Below are 23,929 nucleotides of genomic sequence, written 5' to 3' on the forward strand. Positions count from 1 at the left end.
ATTTAATGAACACTTGGTATTGAAGTGGGCCATCATCAAAAACTTGAATCTCCTTTTTGGGCATGGGAGAGAGACACTGTAGCTGCATTAATAATCAGTGATCTCATTTTGCCTTTCCATGGCTGAGGATATGTTGCTCTGTTCCCCGTTGCTGGAGATGACACCTGGATTTCTGATGCTTGACTGGAGTGTCAAGAGAGCTGTGGTGAGAGATTGGATTTGAGCTACACCTTTGTCTACAGCTGTTATTATTGGTGTTTGTGGATTGGTAACACCGTGCTTTAGATTTGTCCATGTGCATGCACGTCTTGTAACTGTGATACAAAGGATCTGCCTTAACATTGTGTTTTCTTTTTCTCCCAATATAACTCACACCATCAGATACTCAGGTAAGTTACTTTGAACACCCAGATCCCTTTGAGGCACCTAGTACTTTCACTTTGGCCATAATAGCAGCAATGTTTGCTTCTGGCTCCGGCTGCTCCTTTTTCTTCCTTAGCTGTTCCTCCTGCTCTTCCAAGGCATATTTATCCTTGAGCAATTTTTGTCATACAATGAGCAGCTATTTCTGCCTCTGCTATAGTACATGCATATGAAGTACTGGAAACTGGAGCTTGATCCAGAAGAACTTAATTTGCTTCTCCAGTTTCCAACATTTGACACACTGATTGTATTTCATCCTGCATTTCAGACGTTGCCTGAATATTTGACTCTCTCTCCAGTTTGAATTGCACATCCTTTGCATTTTCATCCTCTTCACCACCATTTTATGACCTCTTCAGCCATTTCCAACCTGCTGACTTTGAATTCAGTCGATGTTGTCTGCTGTGATTTTTACAGGGTCTTCATTCCCATCAACCAAAGCCTGTTTCAGCCTCACAATGAGAACACTTTTGACATTGCTCCAGTTCTGATTTGAGATCTATGCCCTGCAAATATGTGATACATCGTTCCTCAGTGATGTCACTAGCAGCAGTGGCAGCGGCCATTTTACGCACCTCCCTCCAACTGTCTGCCGAGCTTGAGCACCAAGCACGCACTACACAATCCCAAAATCAACAGTCCCCAGTGGACAAGCGGCAGTGCATCCAAACTGTGTTCAAACTTGCCACAAGTACAGAGAAAGTATCCACAAATGTAACCCTACTGTTCTGATGTCTGTGATGCGCTGCAGTCAATGAGTGGGTTTGCAATTACAGGCACCAGTCAATAATATTGTGCGATTCTCAGCAACTGACTCTACCAACGGGTATATAGGAGATTCTGCTCTAGGGTTAAAAGCTCTGGACCCCTCAGGGTCAGCATCATGGGGGGGGGGGGGCATTCGTGGTCCATGCCTGCCCAATCAGTTATTGTTTCTCCCCCCACTCACCCACAGCACTAGCATTACTGGGGGTGGGGAGGAGGGGGGAGAGGAGTGGCATTGCAGACCACACCAGGTTGATGCCATCAGAGGGGTGTCACCACAATGAGTCGAGGTTTTGTCTATCACGCTGTAAGCATGCGTGTTTGTCTGAACTGCTGGAGGGAAGGGGAAGTACGACAGCATGTCGGGTGGAGGAGGTCCATGGCAGGTATGTCATCTGCTCTCCCTTTGCTGAGTGAATTCTCAAAAAGCATTTGTGCCCCTCCTGCTCTCCCCCCCCCCCGCCTGCCTCGGTTACCCTAATATCCCTCCGATTGGATATCTTCTGACACTGACTCTGATCCCTCTGGCTGATGGAGGCAGATTGCAGTCTGAGGCCTGCGCTCGGGATTTCCAACATGGCCACCATATTGTTTTTGGTATCGCTCCAAACCGTAGAGGGGAAACCGTCCAAATGTTCCAACAATGTCCCATTCAGTACAAAACTCTGAGATTCAAGGCATCCATGCAGTTCTGTCGTAGATGCATCTATTTTATGTCAAGTAAAATAGAGCGACTGCTATCCATGAAAAGGCTGCTTGGAGGCTAAGCAGGCTCTTAACTGTGATGCATTAGAACAAATTCACATTGAAGTCCAGATGCGTTTTTAAACTGTTCATTAATGAACACCAAAAGGACTTGTAATATAAAGTGGTAACGTGATAACATCCAAGATAATGTGGTAATGGTGAATGGAAAATATCGAAGCGCTACTCGCCCTCCTCGTCTATCCCGTCATACAAGTTCATGCGGGCTAACCACTTTTCAACCCCACGAAACTCCCGTGCATATCAACTGAAGTGAATAGGACTTGCGTGCTGGTATAAACAGAATGTGTGCAGCCTCTGGATGCCGCTGATGCCCACAACCAAACCAACAAGAATAAACAACACACCTTTTGCCTCCTACAATATCTGTTCCAAAAGCTTTTTCCTAAAGCACTTGTACTTGTACTTTACTGAGCATACACCCAAAGTGACTGCTGGTAAATTAATAAAGGACTTCAAAAATTACCATCCTTTTAATTTCTGCCAACTGCAAAGGTGAGCTTAAGATAAAAATTTATAAAATTGGTGGATTAATTTCACTGGTGCCCCTCTATCCTCAGAAAAATTGTGGATTTTTGTGGAAGGATCAATGAAGCACAAAATAATAGGTTTTTTTTAAAATAGGAAAATGGATATAATCCAGGCATGGTTGAATACCAGAGTCTTGTTCTTTGGTTAGCAGAGTGTTTCAAGTACCTTGGAGATGAGTTCTAACAGGCACCTTGTAAAGGTACGGAAAATATAAAGGCTTCAATGTTGTGAAATAAGAACATTGGTTGATATTTTATGATTTCAATGTGTTTTGACAGTGTATTTTAAATGTTTTTTCCAGACAGATCAAGTGTAAACAAAAATAGATATTTGTTTATGATAAGGATTTCTTGAATGATTTTGCATATAAAAAAAATAGTCTTCTGTGGTTTTAAAATTATAAATGAGAAATTGTAGATAGGATTTTTTATCTGTGCAATGTGGCAGGAAACAAAATATTGTAAAGCAAATATTTTAGCATGGTGGATACTGAGGTGAAAAAAAAAGTCGTGTTCTCCAAGATAGCTGCTTAAGTGCCAATATCTTGCAGTTTTCTGTTTAAATAGAGTAAAAAGGGACAGGAAAAAGCATGTATGAGAAGAGTTGTGTTCAAGAGGGTGATGATGATTATGTCTGTTCAAACATGTTCTTTCTGTGGTTGCATGGGATTAAGTTTCTGACACTGTTGTCTGAGAGCCCATAGGGGTTTTGTGTAATGGAATTGCTAACTATATGGTTTTATGTAATAGAATTCCTAGCTACATCAAAGGATAATCAATTTGAAATGATACACAAATCTGTAACTAAATCACCTATGTGAGGCAAAGCATTAAGTAACTACAAAATTATGTTCATGGAAAAATTAGAGTGGTGTAAAACTGATTTTACTCAGTTTTTGTAATCAATGGATAAAGAGAAGCAGAAAAAAAAAATGAAGGTGTTTGACAGCTCTTCTTTTAGATGCTCCTACGTCTCTTAATAAACTTGCTTTTTAAAATTCTAGGCAATTCCTGATAGTCGATGAGAAATGGCACATGATCACTGGTAGAGTGGAGCCTTCTTTAGTGCTGGTCACAGTATCAAGTGCGAATGGCTATCTGTGCCTTAACGCACCAGATATGGAGGAACTTAGAGTGCCTTTGAAACTGCAAAAGTCAAATCCTGTGAAGATGTGCAGGTAACCAATTCACATTACTTTGCCTAATTTATTTACTTTTGTCCATATATGGTGAAGATTAAATGAAAGAAATGCTTTGATTCGGAGGTAATTGTGCAGACTTGCAAGCTGTGAACTTTTCACTTTATTTTTTAAATTTTATTTTTTTTAACCATAGAGCTCAGTAGAAGGCCTGCCTGGCCTAGAAAATCAGTGCTGCACAACTACACCTAATTAACTTACAAACCTTGAATGTTTTTTTGGGGGATGGGAGGAAACCCACACAGATCATAGAGATGTACAAACTCCTTAAAGAAAGCACCGGATTTGATCCTGGGTGGCTGCCACTGTAATAGCTTTGGACTGATGGCAACGGTCGTAACAGTGCGGTTTATGGGGGAAAGACACAGGTGGACTCTGGTGTAATGAATTGCAGTAGATCACCACATTGAAAACAGAATTCATTATTCATCTCTGGAATCTATGCTTGAATTTTAACTAAAATTTATTGTGGACAGTTGATTAGTATGATTTGTATATTTAAAAGAAAGTGGGATCATTCTAAATCAATAATTAAAAAAAATTTGACATTGCTTAGTGCAATGTTCTTGCAGTGCCAGTGACCTGGGTTTGAACCCAATGTGTACGTTTTCACCCTGTCTGTGTGGGTTTTCTCCTGGTGCTCTCTTCTTCTTACCCTTCCAAAACGTATGGGGGTTGCAGGTTAATTGGGTGTAATTGTGTGGCATGGGCATATGGGCTGGAAGGGCCTTTTACTATGCTACATGTCTAGAAAAAATTGAAACCGTGACTGTGAATTCTTTTTCCAAGGTTGAAAAGCATTAAATGTGTTTTTATTTAGGGGAAAAGAATATCTCTTGAGTTGAAGGAGGTATGCAGTGCTCTTTGCTAAGGGTCAGTACTAGTGCCTTCATTTTTTTCTTGATGTGTTAATGGCTTGGACGTCAGTGTTATGGATGCCATTTCATAACTTGAAGGAACGCACAAATTGAAGGACAACAATGGATTTCAAAAGGGAGTTGAAGTCACAATTCAGCACAAATCAGTGCACGGTATTTCATTTTTGTGGGAAGAACAAAGATAGGCAAAATAGTATGAAGGACCCTATTCTAAAGGGGTAGTCAGGAACTGAGACTCTCCTAAATCTGAGAAGGAGGTAGGATAGGTTGAGAAACTGATCTTAGACAAAAATTTATAGGATATAAAAGCAAGACATTACACTGAACTTCCATGAAACACTGTTTTCTTGGAGCAGATAAGACTGACAAAAGTTTAATCAAGATGTTAAATGTCTCAAACTCATCAAGAGAAACTACCCTCATTAGCAGTGCAGTTGTGAACTAGAGGCAAAATGTATTGTTTGCACAAAGCAACATATGAATCATGCATTGGAATCTGATAAAATAAACCTGGATTACTTTTGAAACCTTTATCTTTTGTAAAGAGTGTGGGGATGTGACATACAAGGTAGAGATTGTGGTGATGAAGCTGCCAATTGGATCAGTACCTACTTAAAACACAGCAAGGCTTTCCGAATGGTGTGCTATGAAACTTCAATGAAGCCAAGGTTTCCAAAGGAGACGGAACCACTTTTCCGTGAGACTGATAAGGTAATTTGATGTCATGTGTCGAACATGTATGACTTGTGTGAAATTGCAATGTATTAAATCTTCTCTAATTTCTAGAGCTTTCTCTGGTCTTGGACTTGCATTGTTGACATTTTAGCAGGCCAGGCATTAAACTGTCAATGCTGATCTGTGGCCCGCAGAAAACAATCGTCACAATTCATCACTAATCTTAACTGCCTATCTGATATCATCTGTGTGCCACCTTTGATTTGCTCTTCAAATTGTTTCAGCCTGGTTTCCAGCCCTGCTGCTGAATGACCAGAGTATTTCCAGTAATAGTTTCTCCTGCATGCAATATAGAATAATCTTTGAAATTCCTATGGACTCCTGTGTTGAATATCCATAGGCATTAAAAATAACTATGATGGCGAGAAAATAAGTTGAAAAGAAATTAGGAGGAAATATGGGGTGATTGCCTTGCTGGGAACTGGCATGGACTGAGTGATATATATCTGTATTGTAATAGAGCTTTTATTTCTCTTCACTGAAGACCAAGACAAATTTTCTTCAAGTTCCAAACTAATGGTCATGGAGAAACACTCAGTTATTTTTGGCTTGGGACCACTAATGTGAAGCCCCTGGATAGATTGTTTTAATATACAAATCAGTATCTGAATGAATTGTGGTATTTACTGAATTAATTCTTCTATGACATTGTATGAGTTTCTAATTTTTCTTTGTCAATTTTTTTATCATTCGCCCAATGAAATTTTTTGATATCTTGCTCCTCAAAATCTCCAGTACATCTAATTTAGTGCATGTTTAAAACTGGTATTGAAATCAGATCAATACTTCTGTTTTCCTGTTGTAGGTTGCCTACAACGACCTGAGTTCCTGTATGATGATGTCTGAGGCAACTGTTGAAGATTTTAACACCAAATTGGAGAGAAAGGTTAAGATGGAGAACTTCAGGCCTGTGCTGGTAGTGAAGGATTGCAAACCATATGCAGAGGTACAGTTTATGCCCATTTCAAGGAAATAAGAATGTAAATTAACCTGTACTCTACATTTCATATTTTAGAGCCAATCAACAGTAACCACAGATAATATAGTGATGTGTAAAATGGATGTTTTGGGGCAAAATACTGACTATCGTATGAAAACCAGTGATGTCCATAGAGAATTTGTTTGTTTTGGCTGTGACTGCATAGGTTTTCTCTGGGTGCTCTGGTTTTCTCCTAGCTTCTTAAAAACTTGTGGGATTTGTAGGTTAATTGGTGTATATGGGTGGCAAGGGATCCTGGGCCAGAAGGGCCTGTTGCTGTATCTCAAAATGTTAAAAGAAAAAAAAAATAGAGCCCTGACTAGTATTTTGTCCTTTGAAAACCCTCCTTATTTAATTTTCAATGTATATTCGTAGAGACCTGAATATTCTGTATTTTGTGTCTGCATTGATGGAGTTCTGCACTAAGGAAATGACTTTAGGACAAAATACTGAATGTTCTGCATTCTATTTACATGCAAAGATTTTCATGGCACCATTTTGAGGAAGAGCAGGAGTGTATTTAGTGTCCTTGCTGTTTCTTTTACTGTCTAAGCACAAACACAGATTATTTAGTAGTTAATTTGCAGATGTATTTATTCAAAATGTTTAAATTTAGACATATAGCACAATATCAGACCCTTCTGGCCCATGAGACTGGGCTACTGAAATATCCTAATTAACCTACAACCTGTGTACATTTTTGAGGGTTGGAGGACACTGGAGCACCCAGAGGAAACCCACGTGGATACGGGGCGAAGGTACAAACTCCTTATAGGCAGTGCTGGATTCAAACTGGTTTGTTGGCAGTGTAATAGCGTTGAGCTAAGAGCTATGCCAACCCTCCCACCCGTGTACATAAAGACAATGAGTGTATGCAATGAAATTCTTGCTGCAGTTGCACATGTAAAATGTATTAACAAGAATAAATGTAAATTAACACAATTTACCATGAGACAAATAAAAGATCATAAATATCAGCAACATGTATTTGGCATTGGATACTGCTGGGGGGGTGGGGGGGTAACAGCCTAACAGGGATGAGTCATGGGGGTCAGGTCTCTGGCGCAGGGGCTGCCCCTGAGGTTCAGAAGGGAAGGAGGGATAAGAACAGGATTCTTGTAGTTGGGGACTCATTAGTCAGAGGGACAGATAGGAGGTTTGTGGGATGAAATCGGGGATCCAGGTTGGTCTGTTGCCTCCCTGGTGCCAGGGTCAGGGATATCTCTGATCGAGTACATAGCATTCTGCGAGGGGAAGGAGAACAGCCAGAAGTTGTGGTCCATGTGGGGACCAATGACTTGGTTAGAAGTGGGGATGAGGTCCTAAAACAGGATTATGTGGAATTAGGTAGGAAGTTAAAAAACAGGACCTCCAAGGTAGTAATCTCTGGATTGCTGCCCGTGCCATGCGCTAGTGAGGGTAGAAATAGGAGGATGTGGAGGATGAATGCATGGCTAAAGAGATGGTGCAGGGGCCAAGGGATAGGATTTCTGGATCATTGGGATCTCTTCTGGGGAAGGTCGGACCTGTACAAAAGGGATGGACTCCACTTGAACTGGAGGGGAACCGATGTGCTGGCAAGTAGATTTGCTAGAGCTGTGGGGGAAGGTTTAAATTAGTTTGGCAGGGGGGGTGGGGAACAGAGTGTGAGAGTAGTGTCAAGGGAGCATGGCCACCTAGATAGGAATAATAACGATAACAAAGGTAGGATGAGATTAGGGTAAAAGGTAGAAAAGAGAATATAGGTGAGGATCATTCTCTGAAATGCATATATTTTAATGCAAGAAGCATAGTGAACAAGGTAGATGAGCTTAGAGCATGGACAGATACTTGGAGTCATGATATTGTGGCAATTAGTGAGACCTGGCTACAGGAGGGGCTGGACTGGCAACTTAATATTCCAGGATACATTTGTTTTAGATGTGATAGATCAGGGGGTAAAAAAGGGGGAGGAGTTGCTCTGCTTGTTAAGGAGGACATTACTGCCGTGAGGTGGCAGGATGGTCTGGAGGGATCATCCAGTGAGGCTGTTTGGGTGGAATTGAGGGGTGAAGGAGGCATGAGGGTGCTAATAGGGGTGTATTACAGACCACTAAATGGACCAATAAAATTGGAGGAACAAATTTGTAGGGAGATGACATATATGTGTGAGAATCATAAGGTAGTGATTATGGGAGATTTTAACTTCCCTCACATTGATTGGGATTCCCATACAGTTAGAGGGCTGGATGGGCTAGAGTTCGTTAAATGTGTTCAAGATTGTTTTCTAAATCAATTAGTAGAAAAACTGACGGGACGGTGTAATACTAGATCTCCTGTGAGGGAACGAGCTAGGTCAGGTATCGGACATTATTGTTGGAGAACAAATTAGGTCTAGTGATCATAACTCTGTTAGTTTTAGGGAAGAGCAAGGAGGGGCCTAAAGTTGAGGTTCTGGATTGGAGAAGAGCAAATTTTGAAGGAATAAGAAGGGATTTGGGGAGTATTGAGTGGGACAGGATATTTTCAGGTAAGGATGTAAATGAAAAATGGAGGATATTCAAAAAAGAAATTTTGAGGGTACAGAGTAGAAATGTCCCAGGATCAAAGGAAAGGCTGGAAGTCATAGGGAGGCTTGGTTTTCGAGGAATATTGGAAATTTGGTTAGGAGAAGAAGGGAGGTGTACATGAGGTATAAAGAACAGGGAGCTGAGAATTTGAAGGAGGTCTACAAGGAGTGTAGAAGGAATCTTAAGAAAGAAATTAGAAAGGCCAATAAAAGGCTCCAAGAGGCTTTGGCAGACAGAGTAAAAATACATCCAAAGGGTTTCTATAGGTACATTAAAAGTAAAAGATTAGTGAGGGATAAAATTGGACCCCTTGTAGATAGTGAGGGTACGCTGAGTGAGAAGTCAGAGGAAATGGGCGAAATTTTGAATGATTTCTTTGCCTCAGTATTCACTAGGGAAAAAAATATTGAACCAGTTGAAGTAAAGAAAAATAGTGGGGAGTTCATGAAGCATACAAGGATAACCGAGGAGGTAGTGATGGCTATGTTGAAAAAGATAAAGGTGGATAAATCTCCGGGACAAGACAAAATATTCCCAAAGACACTCGGAGGCTTGTGGACAGATAGTGGAGCCGTTAACAGAGATATTTAGAATATCACTGGCCACGGGGGTAGTGCGAAAGGATTGGAGGGTGGCGCATGTGGTTCCACTGTTTAAGAAAGGGTCCAAATGTAAACCTGGGAATTATAGACCCGTGAGTCTGACGTCTGTGGTGGGCAAGTTGATGGAAAGTGTTCTGAGGGATAGTATTTACAAATATTTGGAGGTACAGGGATTGCTAGGGAGTAATCAGCATGGTTTTGTCAGGGGTAGATCATGCTTGACAAACCTGACTGAGTTTTTTGAGGGGGTTACAAAAAAAGGTTGATGAAGGGAAAGCTGTGGATGTTGTCTATTTAGACTTTAGTAAAGCTTTTGACAAAGTTCCCCACAGGAGGTTAGGAAAAAAGGTGGAGGCATTAGGTATAAATAAGGAGGTAGTGAAATGGATTCAGCAATGGTTGGATGGGAGGTGTCAGAGAGTAGTGGTAGAAAATTGTTTGTCCAATTGGAGGCCGGTGACTAGTGGAGTTCCTCAGGGTTCGGTCCTGGGTCCACTATTGTTTGTTATATACATTAACGATCTGGAAGTAGGGGTGGAGAATTGGATAAGCAAGTTTGCGGATGATACAAAGATTGGTGGTGTGGACAGTGAGGAAGATTACCATAGATTAAAAGGTGATTTAGGAAGGCTGGAGGTGTGGGCTGAGAAATGGCTGATGGAATTTAATACAGATAATTGTGAGGTGTTACATTCTGGAAAGGCAAATCTAAATAGTGTAAGGTAAAACATCATGAGATGGGAATGTGTAAGGAGTTACCCTGGGCAGGGCTGTAACAAGATGTGAATGCATCCTTGTACTTACAAGATAAGAGAGACATTGATGGATTGAGAGGCAGGAAGCTAGCAGGGAAAGGATAGCAACAGTTTTAGTCATTGGACAAGTAAGCACGTATCCAAGTAAGCACGTATCCAAGGGTATAAAAAATCACCATTTTGCTGATAACGGCAGAATGCATTCTCCGACTAACATTGTTAGTCGCAAGTGTTACAATCCGGTAATAAAGAACAAAGAACCCTGATTTCGACTCAGTCTGGTGTTTGTCTCACTCATTCATGAACAAAGCAGACCTAACAATAGTCATATGCATTAAATGGTAGGCTCTTGAGATGTGCAGAGCAACAAAGGGATTTAGGAGTGATGGTAAATAGTACCCTCAAGGCTGATACTCAGGTAGATGGTGTGGTGAAGAAGGCATTTGGAATGTTGGCCTTCATAAATCGGAGTATTGAATTCAAAAGTAGGGAGGTTATGATGAAATTGTACAAGGCATTGGTGAGGTCAAATTTGGAGTACTGTGTACAGTTTTGGTCACCAAATTATAGGATAGGCTTTTTCAATTAAGAGTGGGGGAGATTCAAACTAGAGGGCATGGTTTAAGATTGAAGGGGGAAAATTATAAGGGGAACATGAGGGGAAATTTCTTTACGCAAAGGTTGGCAGGGATGTGGAATGAGCTTCCGGAAGACGTGGTTGAGGCGCGATCATTGGTTACATTTAAGGATAGACTGCATAGTTACATGGAGAGGAGAGGACTGGAGGGGTATGGACCGGGTGCTGGTCGGTGGGACTAGGAGGGTGGGGATTTGTTACGGCATGGACTAGTAGGGCCGAACTGGCCTGTTCTGTGCTGTAAGTGGTTATATGGTTATAAAAGGATAGGTAAATTCACAGTTGCAGTTTTTGCAAAAAAAAAGGTGCCTTTTGATGGTCCTGGAGAGGGGTTATGGTTAGGTAGTATGTGGAGGTTCAAGACCCTGAAAGCAGATAGAAAAATATTATGCCAGAATCCGGCTTTTGTACCTTCTGTCTGAAGGCAGCAGTTATGAGAGATTGCGATCAGGTTGATGTAAAAACACAATGCTGGAGAAACTCAGCAGGTCAAACTGTGTCCTTTACCTAGCAAAGGCAGTGATACATAAACTGACATTTCAGGCTTGAAAGCGAGAGGGCAGGGGGGATGAGAGGGCAGGAGATGATGGGTGGAGAAGGGAAAGAGTGGACAGCAGCACAGAGGGGGAGGGGGGTGTAAAGGCAGGGCTCTTGTTGAGGCTGTGAGTGTGGGAGTGTGACCCAGAATTGAAGTGGTTGGTCACTTGTGTCTCCACCTGTCATCTCCTGCCCTGCCTCCCCTTCCCTCTCCTACTCTTTTGATGCTCACTGGCATTTTCTCATACTTTGATGGGCTCAACCCGAAACGTCAGTTATGTATCTCTGCCTTTGTTTCATAAAAGATTCTGTTTGACCTGCTGAGTCTCTCCAGCATTGTGTGTTTTTACTTCAAATATGGTGTCCATTGAACTCTGTGGTTTACTTGTGACCAGGGTGATGGTAATTCTTTGATGTTGGCTGCTTTCTTGAAGCAGCATCTCATGTAAAGATCTTCAATTGAGAGGAGATTGGTGCCTGTGATGGACTTGTCTGGTTTTGCCCCTTTCTGCAGCATTCTGTGTTCCTGGGCACTTAAGTTTCTAAACCAGGCCATGAGGCAACCAGTAAGTGTAGTTTCCACAGAAGGCCTCTAGAAGTTTGATTGAGAGTTTGAGAATGTCAAATCTCCTCAGATTTCTTAGAAAGTTGAGCTGTTGGTGTGCCTTCTTCTTGGTTGCCTTGATATACTGGCCGTAATGAGGAGAGGTCTTCAGATATGTGGACCCCTAGGAACTTGTAGCTGCTAATAAAAACACAGAAATATTGGAGGAACTCAGATTGTTTCTACTATTCTACATGCCCATCCTTCAATTTAAGACCGGTGCATAATTAGAGCCAAACTTGGTTTTTCAATCCTGGAAATAGAAGGAATAGAGCAGGGTTCAGTCATGTAGCCTGACGTGTCCTTATGTTGATAGTCAGCCAGAATGAGGTGTCCCAATCTGCACGAACTCTTCTTCCAATGAAGATGAGGAACTAGTTGCAATGGAGGAACAGATGATCTGGTTGTTAACCCATTGCCTTTTTAGTGCACAATTTGACTCATATTTCCTGCAATTAATTTTATTGTATGTCAAAAGCACATCGGGAGGACTTGTATTGTGAAGGGCTTACATAAACAAAAGATCATGTTCTGGAGTAAATTATCCAGATATTCCTCCTCCATTATGAATCCGAGTAACACCAACGTGCACGTTACTAAAAAAACTAAGCTGGACTGATACAAAGCAGCCACTTCCCAAAGGACCTTTGCCACATTTTGTATTTTTCCAACACAGTCTTGTTTTCTATTGACTACTTATTTATTGTACAACAGATCTTATTCCATCTATTTTTTTGAATTAAATAAATATTTTAATGCAAATTTTGTTATACTGAGTGTTGTAACCTGACTGTCGAACAGTAGCACTTGCTTCAACAGTGAAGTGTTTTGAAAGGTTAATGTTGATGCATATTAACTCCTGTCTGAGCAGTGATATGGATCCATTCCAGTTCACCTATTGTAGCCATCTCACTGGCTCTACATAAAAGCCCTGGAACACCTGAATAGTAAAGGTTCATTCATCAGGATGCTCTTTATTGACTAAGCTCAGCATTGAACACCATCATCCCCTCAAAACTGATTAACAAACTCCATGACCTGGGACTCAACACCCCACTGTGTAATTGGATCATGGGTTTCCTCACCTCCAGATCACAATGAGTGAATGTTCGGAATATCTCCTCCTCAATCTCCATCAGTACTGGAGCACCACAGGACTGTGTTCTTAGCCCCCTGCTCTATTCAATTTACACCTATGTCTGTGTGGCTCATATGACAATAATACAATCTACAAATTTGCCAATAATACCACAGTAGTGGTTTGTAGAAAGAAAAATGATGAGTCGGCATACAGGAGGGAGAATAAACTTGGCTAAAGGTGCGGCAACAACAACCTTGCACTCCATGTCACCAAAACCAAGGAGATGATTGTTGACTTCAGGAAGGGAAAGCCAGAAGTATACAATCCAGTGACCATGGGGGAATCAGAGGTGGAGAGGGTGACCAAATTTAAGTTCTTGGGAGTCACTCTGTCTGAGGATCTTTCTGGACCCAGCACACTAATGGCATCATGAAGAAAGCAAGTCAGTGCCTCTACTTCCTCAGGAGTTTGCAGAAATTTGGTATGACACAAAATCCTGGCAAATTTCTACAGATATTGATGGAAAGTGCTGACCGCTGCATCACAGTCTGGTATGGGGACACCAATACTCCAAAAGGTAGTGGACACTGCCCAAGACATCACAGGCAAAACCCTCACCACTTTTGAGAACATCTACAGGGAATGCTGCCATTGACGAATAGCAGCAATCATCAAAGAGCCTCACCATCCAGCACATGCCCTGTTCTCGCTGCTGTCATCAGGATAGAGGTACAGTGCCACAAGACTCACACCACCAGGTTCAGGACCAGCTGCTACCCCTCCTCCATCAGACTCGTCAATAACAAACTCAGTCAGGGACTCATTTAAGGGCTCTTACTTGTGTACTTTATTGATTTTTTTCTTAAAAATTCTCTCCGTATTAAACAGTCAGTTTGTTTACATTTCTTATCTTTTTACAATTCTTGATTTGTTTACAAAGTGGTAATGCTGCCTCGCCCGCAGTCAAAAGAATCTGTTGTTTGTAATGTCATGCATGTACTCTGACAATAAATCTGAAATTGGACATTTTAATTTCCTTCATTTTTTTTATTGAGGCAGCTATGGTCCTGCCTTCAGGATAGGGGACATGATGGCACTAAGATCAGTCAGGATTGAACTCGCCTGTGCAATCTGGAAGGCACAAAATCTATAGACAGCTGTGTGACATTGGCAACATGAGGCACATGTGGCAAGTTATTAAGACCATAACAGATCAGAAAGAGGGCAACAGTAATAGGCCTCGATGACTACTGCCCTGTGACACTGAGCTCCACCATTAAGAAATGGTTCAAGCTTTTGGTGATGGAATGCATCAAAGCACACCTGCCAAAGCTATTGGACCCATTTCAATTTGCCTATAGATGAAACAGTTTCACTGATGATGCGGTAGCCTTGTCCTTCCACTCCATCCTGACCTACCTGGAGAATGATGCCTCATATGCCAGGTTGTAGTTCATCAACTTCAGCACAGTGTTTAATATGATCTTTCCCCAAAAGCTGGTGGAGAATCTGTCCTTGCAGGGAATCAACACCACTCTAACTGGATTCAAGACTTCCTAACAAAGAGACCACAGTTTGTCTGGGCCGGTAGCAGTTCTATCAAGCACTATCCCACTGAGCACTGGAGAACTTCAGGGCTGTGTGTTCGGCCTACTCCTGTTCACACTACTGACCCATGACTGCAATGCCAGATCCAGCTCCATCAGAGTCATCAAGTTTGCTGATGACACAACAGTCGTCGGCCACATCAGTGACAAGGATGGGCCACGTTACAGAAAAAGTGGAAAATCTCATGACATGTGTGAGATTAGCAACCCGAGTCTGAACATGGACAAGACAAAGATGATCGTGGACTTCAGGGAGACTAGGAATGACCACCCTTCACTACACATTAATAGCTTGGTAGTGGAGAGAGTTCCTCAAGTTCTCTTTATCAAATAACCTATCCTGGACATACAACTGCATCCCCTGAGAAGACTGAGGCAGACTTAACTATTGGGCACCATCCTGTCAACTTTCTACAGGAGCTCTATCGAGAGCATCTTGGTTGGCTGCAACACAATGTAGTGTGTTTGCTAAAGAACATTGGATTGGATGTCAATCCACAGGACTATAAGAGCTGTAGAGAGAATGACCAGGGTCAATGATGCCATCTACCAGGATCTTTGTTTGAAGAGGATGTGCAAAATTGTCAAGGATCCCTAACACTCTGCAATCTCTCTCTCTCTCTCTCTCATTCTTGTGCTTGATTATGGTAATAAATTTGAACTTCAACTTGAAAGACGGAAGATTGTATTTACTAGTAATATTTGAAAAGGATTTATTAAACATTGAGGTGAAAATTAGCTAAATCCCTAGAGGAAAGAATGGCCATTTGGAGAGCTTTCTAAAGAGCAGGTACAGGCTTCCTTCTGTGCTGCTTCTTTCTGCAATTCTTCATGGAAGTGAGGGTCTCAAAGTTGTGGAATAGAATGTATTTCCACTTTAGGTGTGTAACCTATACACCACTGTGCTATCATCTCTTGGTATTATGTTTGGTAAAAGGCAACTACATTTAGTCACAGTCTTATATTACAGATCGTTTACGAATGTGATGAAACCATTGATGTCCTTGTTTCCAAAATGAAAGAAAAAAAATACATTAATTTTTTGTGTAAGACCATGAATTGCTGAATGAAAAGGAGCCTTGAACTGTTTATGCAAATGAATGCACTATAACATTTTCTTTACATTTTCTATGTTCTTAATTCTTAGGATACTTGGAAAGGCATACAAATTGGGACTGTAAAGTTGTATCGTACAATGTCTTGCACTAGGTAGGTTCTCAATGATCTTAACTCAAAGCTTGCAATGGTTTGTGGAACTTTTGGGAGGATAAAGGTGGATACAGACTGAACTACTCAGAACTTTTTTCTTTGGCTTGGCTTCGTGGACGAAGATTTATGGAGGGGTAATGTCCACGTCAGCTGCAGGCTCGTTTGTGGCTGACAAGTCCGATGCGGGACAGGCAGACGCGGTTGCAAGGGAAAATTGGTTGGTTGGGGTTGGGTGTTGGGTTTTTCCTCCTTTGTCTTTTGTCAGTGAGGTGCGCTCTGCGGGCTTTTTCAAAGGAGGTTGTTGCCTGCCGAACTGTGAGGCGCCAAGATGCACGGTTTGAGGCGATATCAGCCCACTGGTGGTGGTCAATGTGGCAGGCACCAAGAGATTTCTTTAAGTAGTCCTTGTACCTCTTCTTTGGTGCACCTCTGTTTCGGTGGCCAGTGGAGAGCTCGCCATATAACACGATCTTGGGAAGGCGATGGTCCTCCTTTCTGGAGACGTGACCTACCCAGCGCAGTTGGATCTTCAGCAGTGTGGATTCGATGCTGAACTAAAAATACAGTAAAACCCCTGTTATCTGGCACCTAAGGGGATAGGTAGATGCTGGATAAGTGTACTTTTGGGTTGCTTGAAATTGCATGGTTGCGTGATTGGTGAGCTAACAGCAAAGCTCACCAATTTTAAACGAGTGTTTTTAACCTATTTATTTTCCACAATTTTTTTGCCAATTCCTTTAGGCCAGTGGTTCTCAACCTTTTTCTTTCCACTCGTATACCACTTTAAGTACTCCCTATGCCATCAGTGCTGTGTGATTAGTAAGGGATTGCTTAAGATGGTATGTGGGTGGAAAGAAAATGTTAGAAAACTTCTGTTTTAATCGTACCTAATTGACTCGTTATGTGCAAGGTTTCAGAACTCCAAAGGAAATGGGCTAATGACAATTTTTCTCAAGCAAAATATGTTATTGGGTCTAGAGCAGTGATTCTCAACCTTCCCTTCGGACTCACGTACCACCTTAAACAATCCCTTACTAATCACAGAGGACCGATGATATAGGGTTGACTTAAAGTGGTATGTGAGTGGAAAGAAAAGCTTGAGAACCACTGCTTTAGGCTGTCAGTTGCTTGAAAAGTGGATACCAGGAGTTTTACTGTATGAGGAGCTGTGCAAAAAGAACCAAGTAAGTATTAACTTCCAGCGTTCATATCTATCCTCTTGAAAGCATGCATCCTCTAAATGACCCTGTGTCTCACCAATCCTTAATACTGAATGCTGATATTACTTTTAACTCAGAACATGGGCACTGCTGGCAAGGCCAGCATTTAATGTCTTTCCCCTAATGGTTTTGATTTGCTGCCATTATTATGATGAGTGTTCTAGCATCGTACCTTCAGGTAACGAATTCCAAAATTTTGTGCCAGTGGTGACACAGAGCACGTGAAATCATTCCAGATAAAATGTGCATGATTTGGAGGGAAACCTGCCATATCGATGCCTTTTTTGCCTTTATTTCTAAGTGGTGGGGACCATAGGTCAGGAAGAAGTGTTGGTGACTCTTTGCAGTGGAGTTTGTTACAGTGGTGTGATGGACAGTGGGTTTTCAAATAGGCTCTGCCTTCTCCTGGATCTGTAAAGTTTCTTGATACTTTAAGTTGACACTGTTTCAGGCAAGTGGAGAGATGCCTGGATGTTTGAAAGAGTTGATTCCTTTGCCACAGGATAGCCTCCCACTACTGTGGTGCGTTAAATGAGCCAAATTCACAATTGGCCACAATTATGTGTGACAGTTTAACTCCTTCAGCTTGTCATTCAACAGCACTCGTGGCCAAAAAGCACCAACATCTTGGAGGCCACTGCACATTGTACAGTTTGATGGAGCATGTGTAGTAGCACTGATTTACCACAGCTTACAAAACAAATAAAGAATACACTCACTCATTTCTTTCAGCACACCTTGAAGTCGACTTTCTTTTATTATTCACTAGACACAACATTTCATTCTTCATCTCCCAAAATATCACCCAGCCAAACTCCTCTGACCTTCTCATTGGTTCACTGCCACACAGGTGATCCTGATGGTCTCACTCCTCCTCCTGCGTCCAAGATCCATCACCTGTAGGTGCTATTCGTGTGAAGATGGTCTTGTTACCCAAAGACTGTATAGTGCACTACCTCTAGTTATTATTGGAAATACTTTAAGTATTTCATGTCTTAATGTTTTATATTTTCTTTTCAGATGCATTTTCACAACAGTTGATCCAGATACAGGAATCATTGACAGGAAAGAACCACTCAACACACTCAGGAGGTACATGTAAAGATAACTTTATGGAATCACTTAGGAAATAAGATGCACAATGTTCTCTGATGTCCCATTGGGTAATTGACATTTGTGGGCAGTTTTGTGGTTTTTACAGAGTTAATTAGACTTAAAGGTCGTAAATAAGAAGTCTGCAGATGCTGGGACACTGGAGCAATACATAGTGCTAAAGGAACTCTGCAGGACTGGCAGCATCCATGGAAATCAATGGACAGTTGAAGTTTCAGGCCAAAAGCTTCATCAGGAATAGCAAGAACTGGGCAGGTACCTGAATAAACTGGTTGGTGGGAGGAGGAGTAGGAGCACAGGCTAGGATGATGGATGAATATTGAGTGGGGGGGAGAAAAGAAAGGAGCTATATGGTGATGGGGGAAGGGGCAGAGAACTGAGAAAGATGCACTCTGATAGGAGGAAGAAGGGAAGGCCGTGGAAAGCTGGAGGAAGAAAGGTAGACATTAATGTACAGTGCATGCAGCACGGTAACAGGCCCTTCCAGCCCAATTAACCTACAAGCCCCATACCTTTTTGAAGGTGGGAGGAAACCAGAGCACCGGGAGGAAACCCATGCAGACACTGGGAGAATGTACAAACTTCTTACAGACAGCGTCAGATTCAAACCTGGGTTGCTGGCGCCTTGACATTGTTGCATTAACTGCTATGATAACTGTGCTAATCTTGTGTAGGGAGGGTGGACTTAATTGATCAAAATCAGGCATTTTCCCCATTGATCTGCTCTGTCATTCAAATCATGGCTGATTTATTTTTCCTCTTTTGCTTTCTCCCCATAACATTTGGCAGCTTTACTAATCAAGCTTTAAATATACCCAAATGACCTAGCCCGCACAGCCATCTATGGCAATGAATTCCACAGACTGGACTTATTCAGCTTTATAGTTTGCATCAGTAATCTTTATGTTAGGGAAGAACATTTGTCAAGATTTTGGTTTCTATTTGAATACCAGAAATCTCAGCAAGAGGGTAATCATCTATTGAATCATCTTCACAGATTAAACTGTTCAAATTTTATCTTGGCATGTACTGTTTGTCAAGAATCTCTTCACAGTGGAGAAGAATGGCAGTCTCTCCGTGCCAAGGGCAGAATTGGGAAAATACCTGGAAAAGCTCTACACAGACAACTGATGACACAGAGATCACCATCCCACCTGACATGCCTCCAATCCATCCACCCAGAACACCAAATTGGTATCAGCCCACCTAGAAAAAGTGAGCAAAGAGCAAAGGCTGAATCAGCCCCAGGTCCCAGTGGAGTGCCATACAGGCTCTACAAAAATGCACCAGGTGTTCTGTGGTTTCTCTGGAGGCTCATGAATGTGGCATGCATAACCAGGAGATGCCAACAACCTAGCGGAGAGCCAGGGGAATCCTGATCCCAAAGGAAGAGGGTTTATCAGAAATTAGCCAATTTTGCCAGATCAGTCTCCTGAACGTTGAAAGCAAAATCTTCTTTAGTGTGGTGGCTTGTAGGCTGTCAAGATATTGGCAAAGAAACCATCTGATTGATACATCAATGCAGAAAGCAGGGATCTCCGGCTTCTCTGGCTAACTAGAATATGCTTGTACTATCTAGCATCAGATCCAGGTCTCCAAGAAGGAGATCCTCATGCAGTGCTCCTGGACCTTGCCAATGCCTTTGGCTCAGTCTCTTATAATCTTTTCTAGACTGCTTTCAACTTCTTCAGGATCCCAGTGGCCCTCACAAGCCTCTTTAAGGCCCGCTTCCAGGACATGCAGCTATGCTTGACAACAGCAGACTACATTATAATATGGAAACATCTGAAGGTGGGAATCAAGGCTGGTTGCACCATCTTACTGCTAGCCTTCACTATGGCCATGGAAGTGATCATTAGAGCATCTAGATGGGTAGTTGGAGGGCAGCATAAGAAGCTGCCGCCTACAATAACATATATGGATGGTCTCACAACACTGACCACAATGAGGGCTTGTACTGTACACCTGTTGAGGAAGCTTCAAGAGAATATCGAGCAGGTTCGGATGAAGACTAAGCTGAGCAAATCCAGGAGCATCTGAATCATCAAGGAGAATATGGCAGACCAATGCTTCTACATGGGTGATGAGATAAATCTAACAGTCTTTGAGAAACCAGTGAAAATCTTGGGTTGGTGGTATAATGCATCCCTCAAAGATACAAAGCAGGTATATCAACTCAGGAAGGATGCCATCAGGGGCCTTAAGAGCATCAATGGAACCATACTACCTGGCAAGTTGAAGCTCTGGTGAATGCAATTTGGGGCCATTTCACACCTCAAGTGGCAAGCACCCAGGTACTTCAGCAACATAGAGCTCTACAGCAAAGGAATCTTAGAGCTACCCATTTTGTCTTTCAGAGGATCATAAGTGCTCCAAAGTAAGACTGGAGATGATGTTGACATTTTTAGCTCAAGCTGCCTTCATCCTGGATAGTGGGAGGAAATCGATTCCATCAGAAGCAACTAAGCAAGCAAAGGTGGTACTCAAGCATAGGGACATCATGGGCTGAGTGCAGCAAGGGAAGAATGGTCTTGCGGCCAGTACACGAGCTAGAGATGCTCTGTCTCCGAGACGCAGGCTTGTGATGCTGGAGATGCGTTGGCAGGTGGGAAGGTATGCAAAAGCCGTCGTTCAGGCAAAGCCAGGGCAATGGACAAGATGGGAGGGAGTAGAGAAAACGAAGATCTGGAAAGAGCTGTGGGAGATGGGGACATTCAGAGCAAGCTTCACCATCAGGGCTGCCATGAATCTCAGCCACTGGTATGGAGAGGACCCCACATGCTTCCTCTGCCAGACTTCATCAACACTAAAGCATATTTTGGTGTTCTGCAAGACCAGCCTCATTCAAGGCCAATATACCTGGTGTCACAACCAGGTGCTATGGTGTCTTGCGTCACTGCTGGAAAATTGGCAGACGAATGTCAATGTTCTACCTCCACCTTTATCCCTCTGGCAGTTAACAGCATTTGTCTGGGAAGGTGAGGGTCAAGCAAGAATTGCCACATTATAATCAGACTCCATTCAGTTAGGTGGAGCACATGATTGGAAGATGGCGGCAGACTTAGACCAGAGGCTCTACTTCCCAAATGAAATTGCGGAAACCAACCTCAGACCAGACCTTGTGCTTTGGTTGGCCTCACTCCATCTCATTTACATCATTCAGCTTACAGTGTGTTATATAAATAACTATTTTGTAGCCTTGTAAGAATACACCCTTCTCACTGTAGTAACTGTAGTGCACCACTGTAGGGCATATGTATATGTATGAGGGTGAAGTTTCTTGAGATGGGGCAAGGCATCAGTAAGTAAAGTCTCTTTTGTTAATTGAATCTTGCATCTCTAAGTAATTTAAGAAGCCCCCCCCACGTAACGCAGAATCATAACACAGTGCCCTGAGAGGATGCAGTGGAGGAGGCCTATGAGAGCAAGAGACTGAGGTACGCTGAGCTTGCAGTTCATGTACAGCAATGTGGTTGGAAGGAAAGGGTCTGACTGGTTGAAGTAGGCTGCAGAGGATTTGTAGCCACATCAACATCAAGGCAACTCCAGGAGTTGGGAGTGTGAGGAAAGATGCACTGACAAGCAGTCAAAGATCTCTTCAGAGCTGCTGAAAAGAGCATAAATAACATAAGAACATAACAAATAGGAGCCTGCTCTGCCATTCAATAAGGTCATGGCTGAAGTGATCATTGACTCAACTTCATCTACCTGCCTTTTCCCAATAGCCCTAATTCATTTTTTTAAGTAAAAATCTATAAACTGAACCTTAAATATGTTTAATGAAGTAGCCTCAACTGCTTCCCCGGGCAGAGAATCCCACAGATTCACTACTCTCTGGGGGAAAAACAGCTTTTCCTTATCTCAGTCTTAAATCTACTCCAACCAGAGAAAGCAATTTTACTACCTCTATCTTCCCCTTTGTTTCTATAAGATCTCCTCTCATTCTTCTGAATTTGTGTGAGTATAATCCCTTGTAGTCAGTTGCTCTGGATGAAGAGAAAGGATAACATCTGGGCCCACAAGTGAGTGAATGGCACCTAGGAGGGTGAGCTCAGGATGCCGGGATTCATTGTTGATCACTCTGGAGGTGTCATGGGTCTATCAGCAAATTACTGAGGAAGGATGGCGTCCACTTGATAACCCAGAAGATGCCACCACTCACTTGGCTACCCTGCAGAGTCTCGAAGCAAATCTCAGGAGGGCAAAAAAGAATATTAACATCTAGACCTGTATAACATACATGCCACTTCCATGGTTGTCAAATCACTAAGTCATCGTTATGATGTGTTGAATCTATCTCAAGTGGATTTAGAGAAAATGAATAGTATTCACGCTTCTTGATTGATTAATCTCTGCGAAGCATCAAGCGTTGGTGATGGGTCAGTTTCCTACTGTCAGTCTGGATATAGTGTTAAACTTTAATTGTACACAGTGTCAGCGGGTCAGAACATTGCTACCAAAGTACCACATATGTACAAGGATATTTGAAATGTAATTGGTAACTGGGGATGTTAATGGAATTTATATGGTAAATGTTGAAGTATAATTGAATTCCCATATTTGTTGACACCATTGGGGTTAATGTAAATATAAGAGAAAATTTGCATTGCATTAGGTTTATTGACACTGCCAGCTAGAAATTGGATTGCATCTATTAATATAGTTCTTTATCATGCCGACACTTGTGCCATATCTGATCCTGTGCAATTGGATAAAACACTGCATGCAAAACACAAGGTTAGAGTGGGTTACACCCAATAAGGAGAGTTAAAAGGGTCTTGTGCAGTTCCTGATGTGACCTCACTGACGGCAATTCCCCACACTTCACTGCGCAGCAGTCAGAGAAGGGTGTAATCTTTTAAAGGCATGCCTCCTGAAGGCAGACAGATGAGAGAAAGAGAGAGTGTAAGCATACACTTAAAGGAATACGGAACAAAATAAATGCCAGGAGACTGGGAAAACAGCTAAACCCAATGTTCAAGAAGCCTGGTAGGAAGTGGCAACATGGGTCTTCAGCAGATGTTGGAATGTTTTCATGTCCTTCTATAATGTGTCCAAGCCATCTCCACTGTTTAAACCTGCAGAAAGAAGAGAGGATTGCATTGGGGATGGTGATTTAAAAAAAATCTCCAACAAAACCAGAATCTTTCTATTCCTTCTCTACTCAGGTGGGAAATGAAATTGTGGATGGTGACTGGGGATCTCCTCATGGCCCTCTGGCACTGGCTACTGTCCTTGCTTTGGAAGAAGCAGTAAGGGCTCAGGACATCATTTGGTGGGGATTTCAGAGCCTATCACTAAGAGTACATTGGTGGCCCCTTAATTGCCTTATCTGAGCCATCATCCAGCAGTTAGCATTAGGCCTGTTACTGTGAGGACTCACTGGGCTGGGGAGAGCAGGTTCTCCAAAGAGGAGAGTGATGAACTGGGACTTTCCAACATGGAAAATGTTAGGGCATAGCGGTTAGCCGAATTCTATTAGTGTCAGCCTCCCGAGTTCTATTTCAGCACCGTCTGTAAGGAGTTCGTATGTTCTCCTCACGTCTGTGGGTTTTCGCTGGGTAGTTTTCCACCACTCTTCAATTAATTGGGTGTAATTAGGCAAAATGGCCTTGTGGGTTGGAAGATCTGGTACCTGTACTGTAAGTCTAATAAAACACACACACACACACACACACACACACACACACACACACACACACACACACACACACACACACACACACACACACACACACACA

General features: G+C 42.3%; 1 protein-coding gene across 1 annotated transcript in view; it reads left to right on the plus strand.

Moving 5' to 3' along the window:
* Nucleotides 1-23,929, plus strand: part of marc1 (mitochondrial amidoxime reducing component 1) — a 56,312-nt gene that overhangs the window by 17,669 nt on the left and 14,714 nt on the right. The window contains exons 2-6 of the mRNA XM_069931369.1: nt 3,488-3,661; nt 5,106-5,271; nt 6,101-6,241; nt 15,794-15,855; nt 18,096-18,167. Coding sequence (XP_069787470.1) covers nt 3,488-3,661; nt 5,106-5,271; nt 6,101-6,241; nt 15,794-15,855; nt 18,096-18,167 — 615 coding nt within the window. The remainder of the gene's footprint in view (nt 1-3,487; nt 3,662-5,105; nt 5,272-6,100; nt 6,242-15,793; nt 15,856-18,095; nt 18,168-23,929) is intronic.

This window comes from Narcine bancroftii, chromosome 4 (genome assembly GCF_036971445.1).
Source record: "Narcine bancroftii isolate sNarBan1 chromosome 4, sNarBan1.hap1, whole genome shotgun sequence".
Taxonomy (NCBI): domain Eukaryota; kingdom Metazoa; phylum Chordata; class Chondrichthyes; order Torpediniformes; family Narcinidae; genus Narcine; species Narcine bancroftii.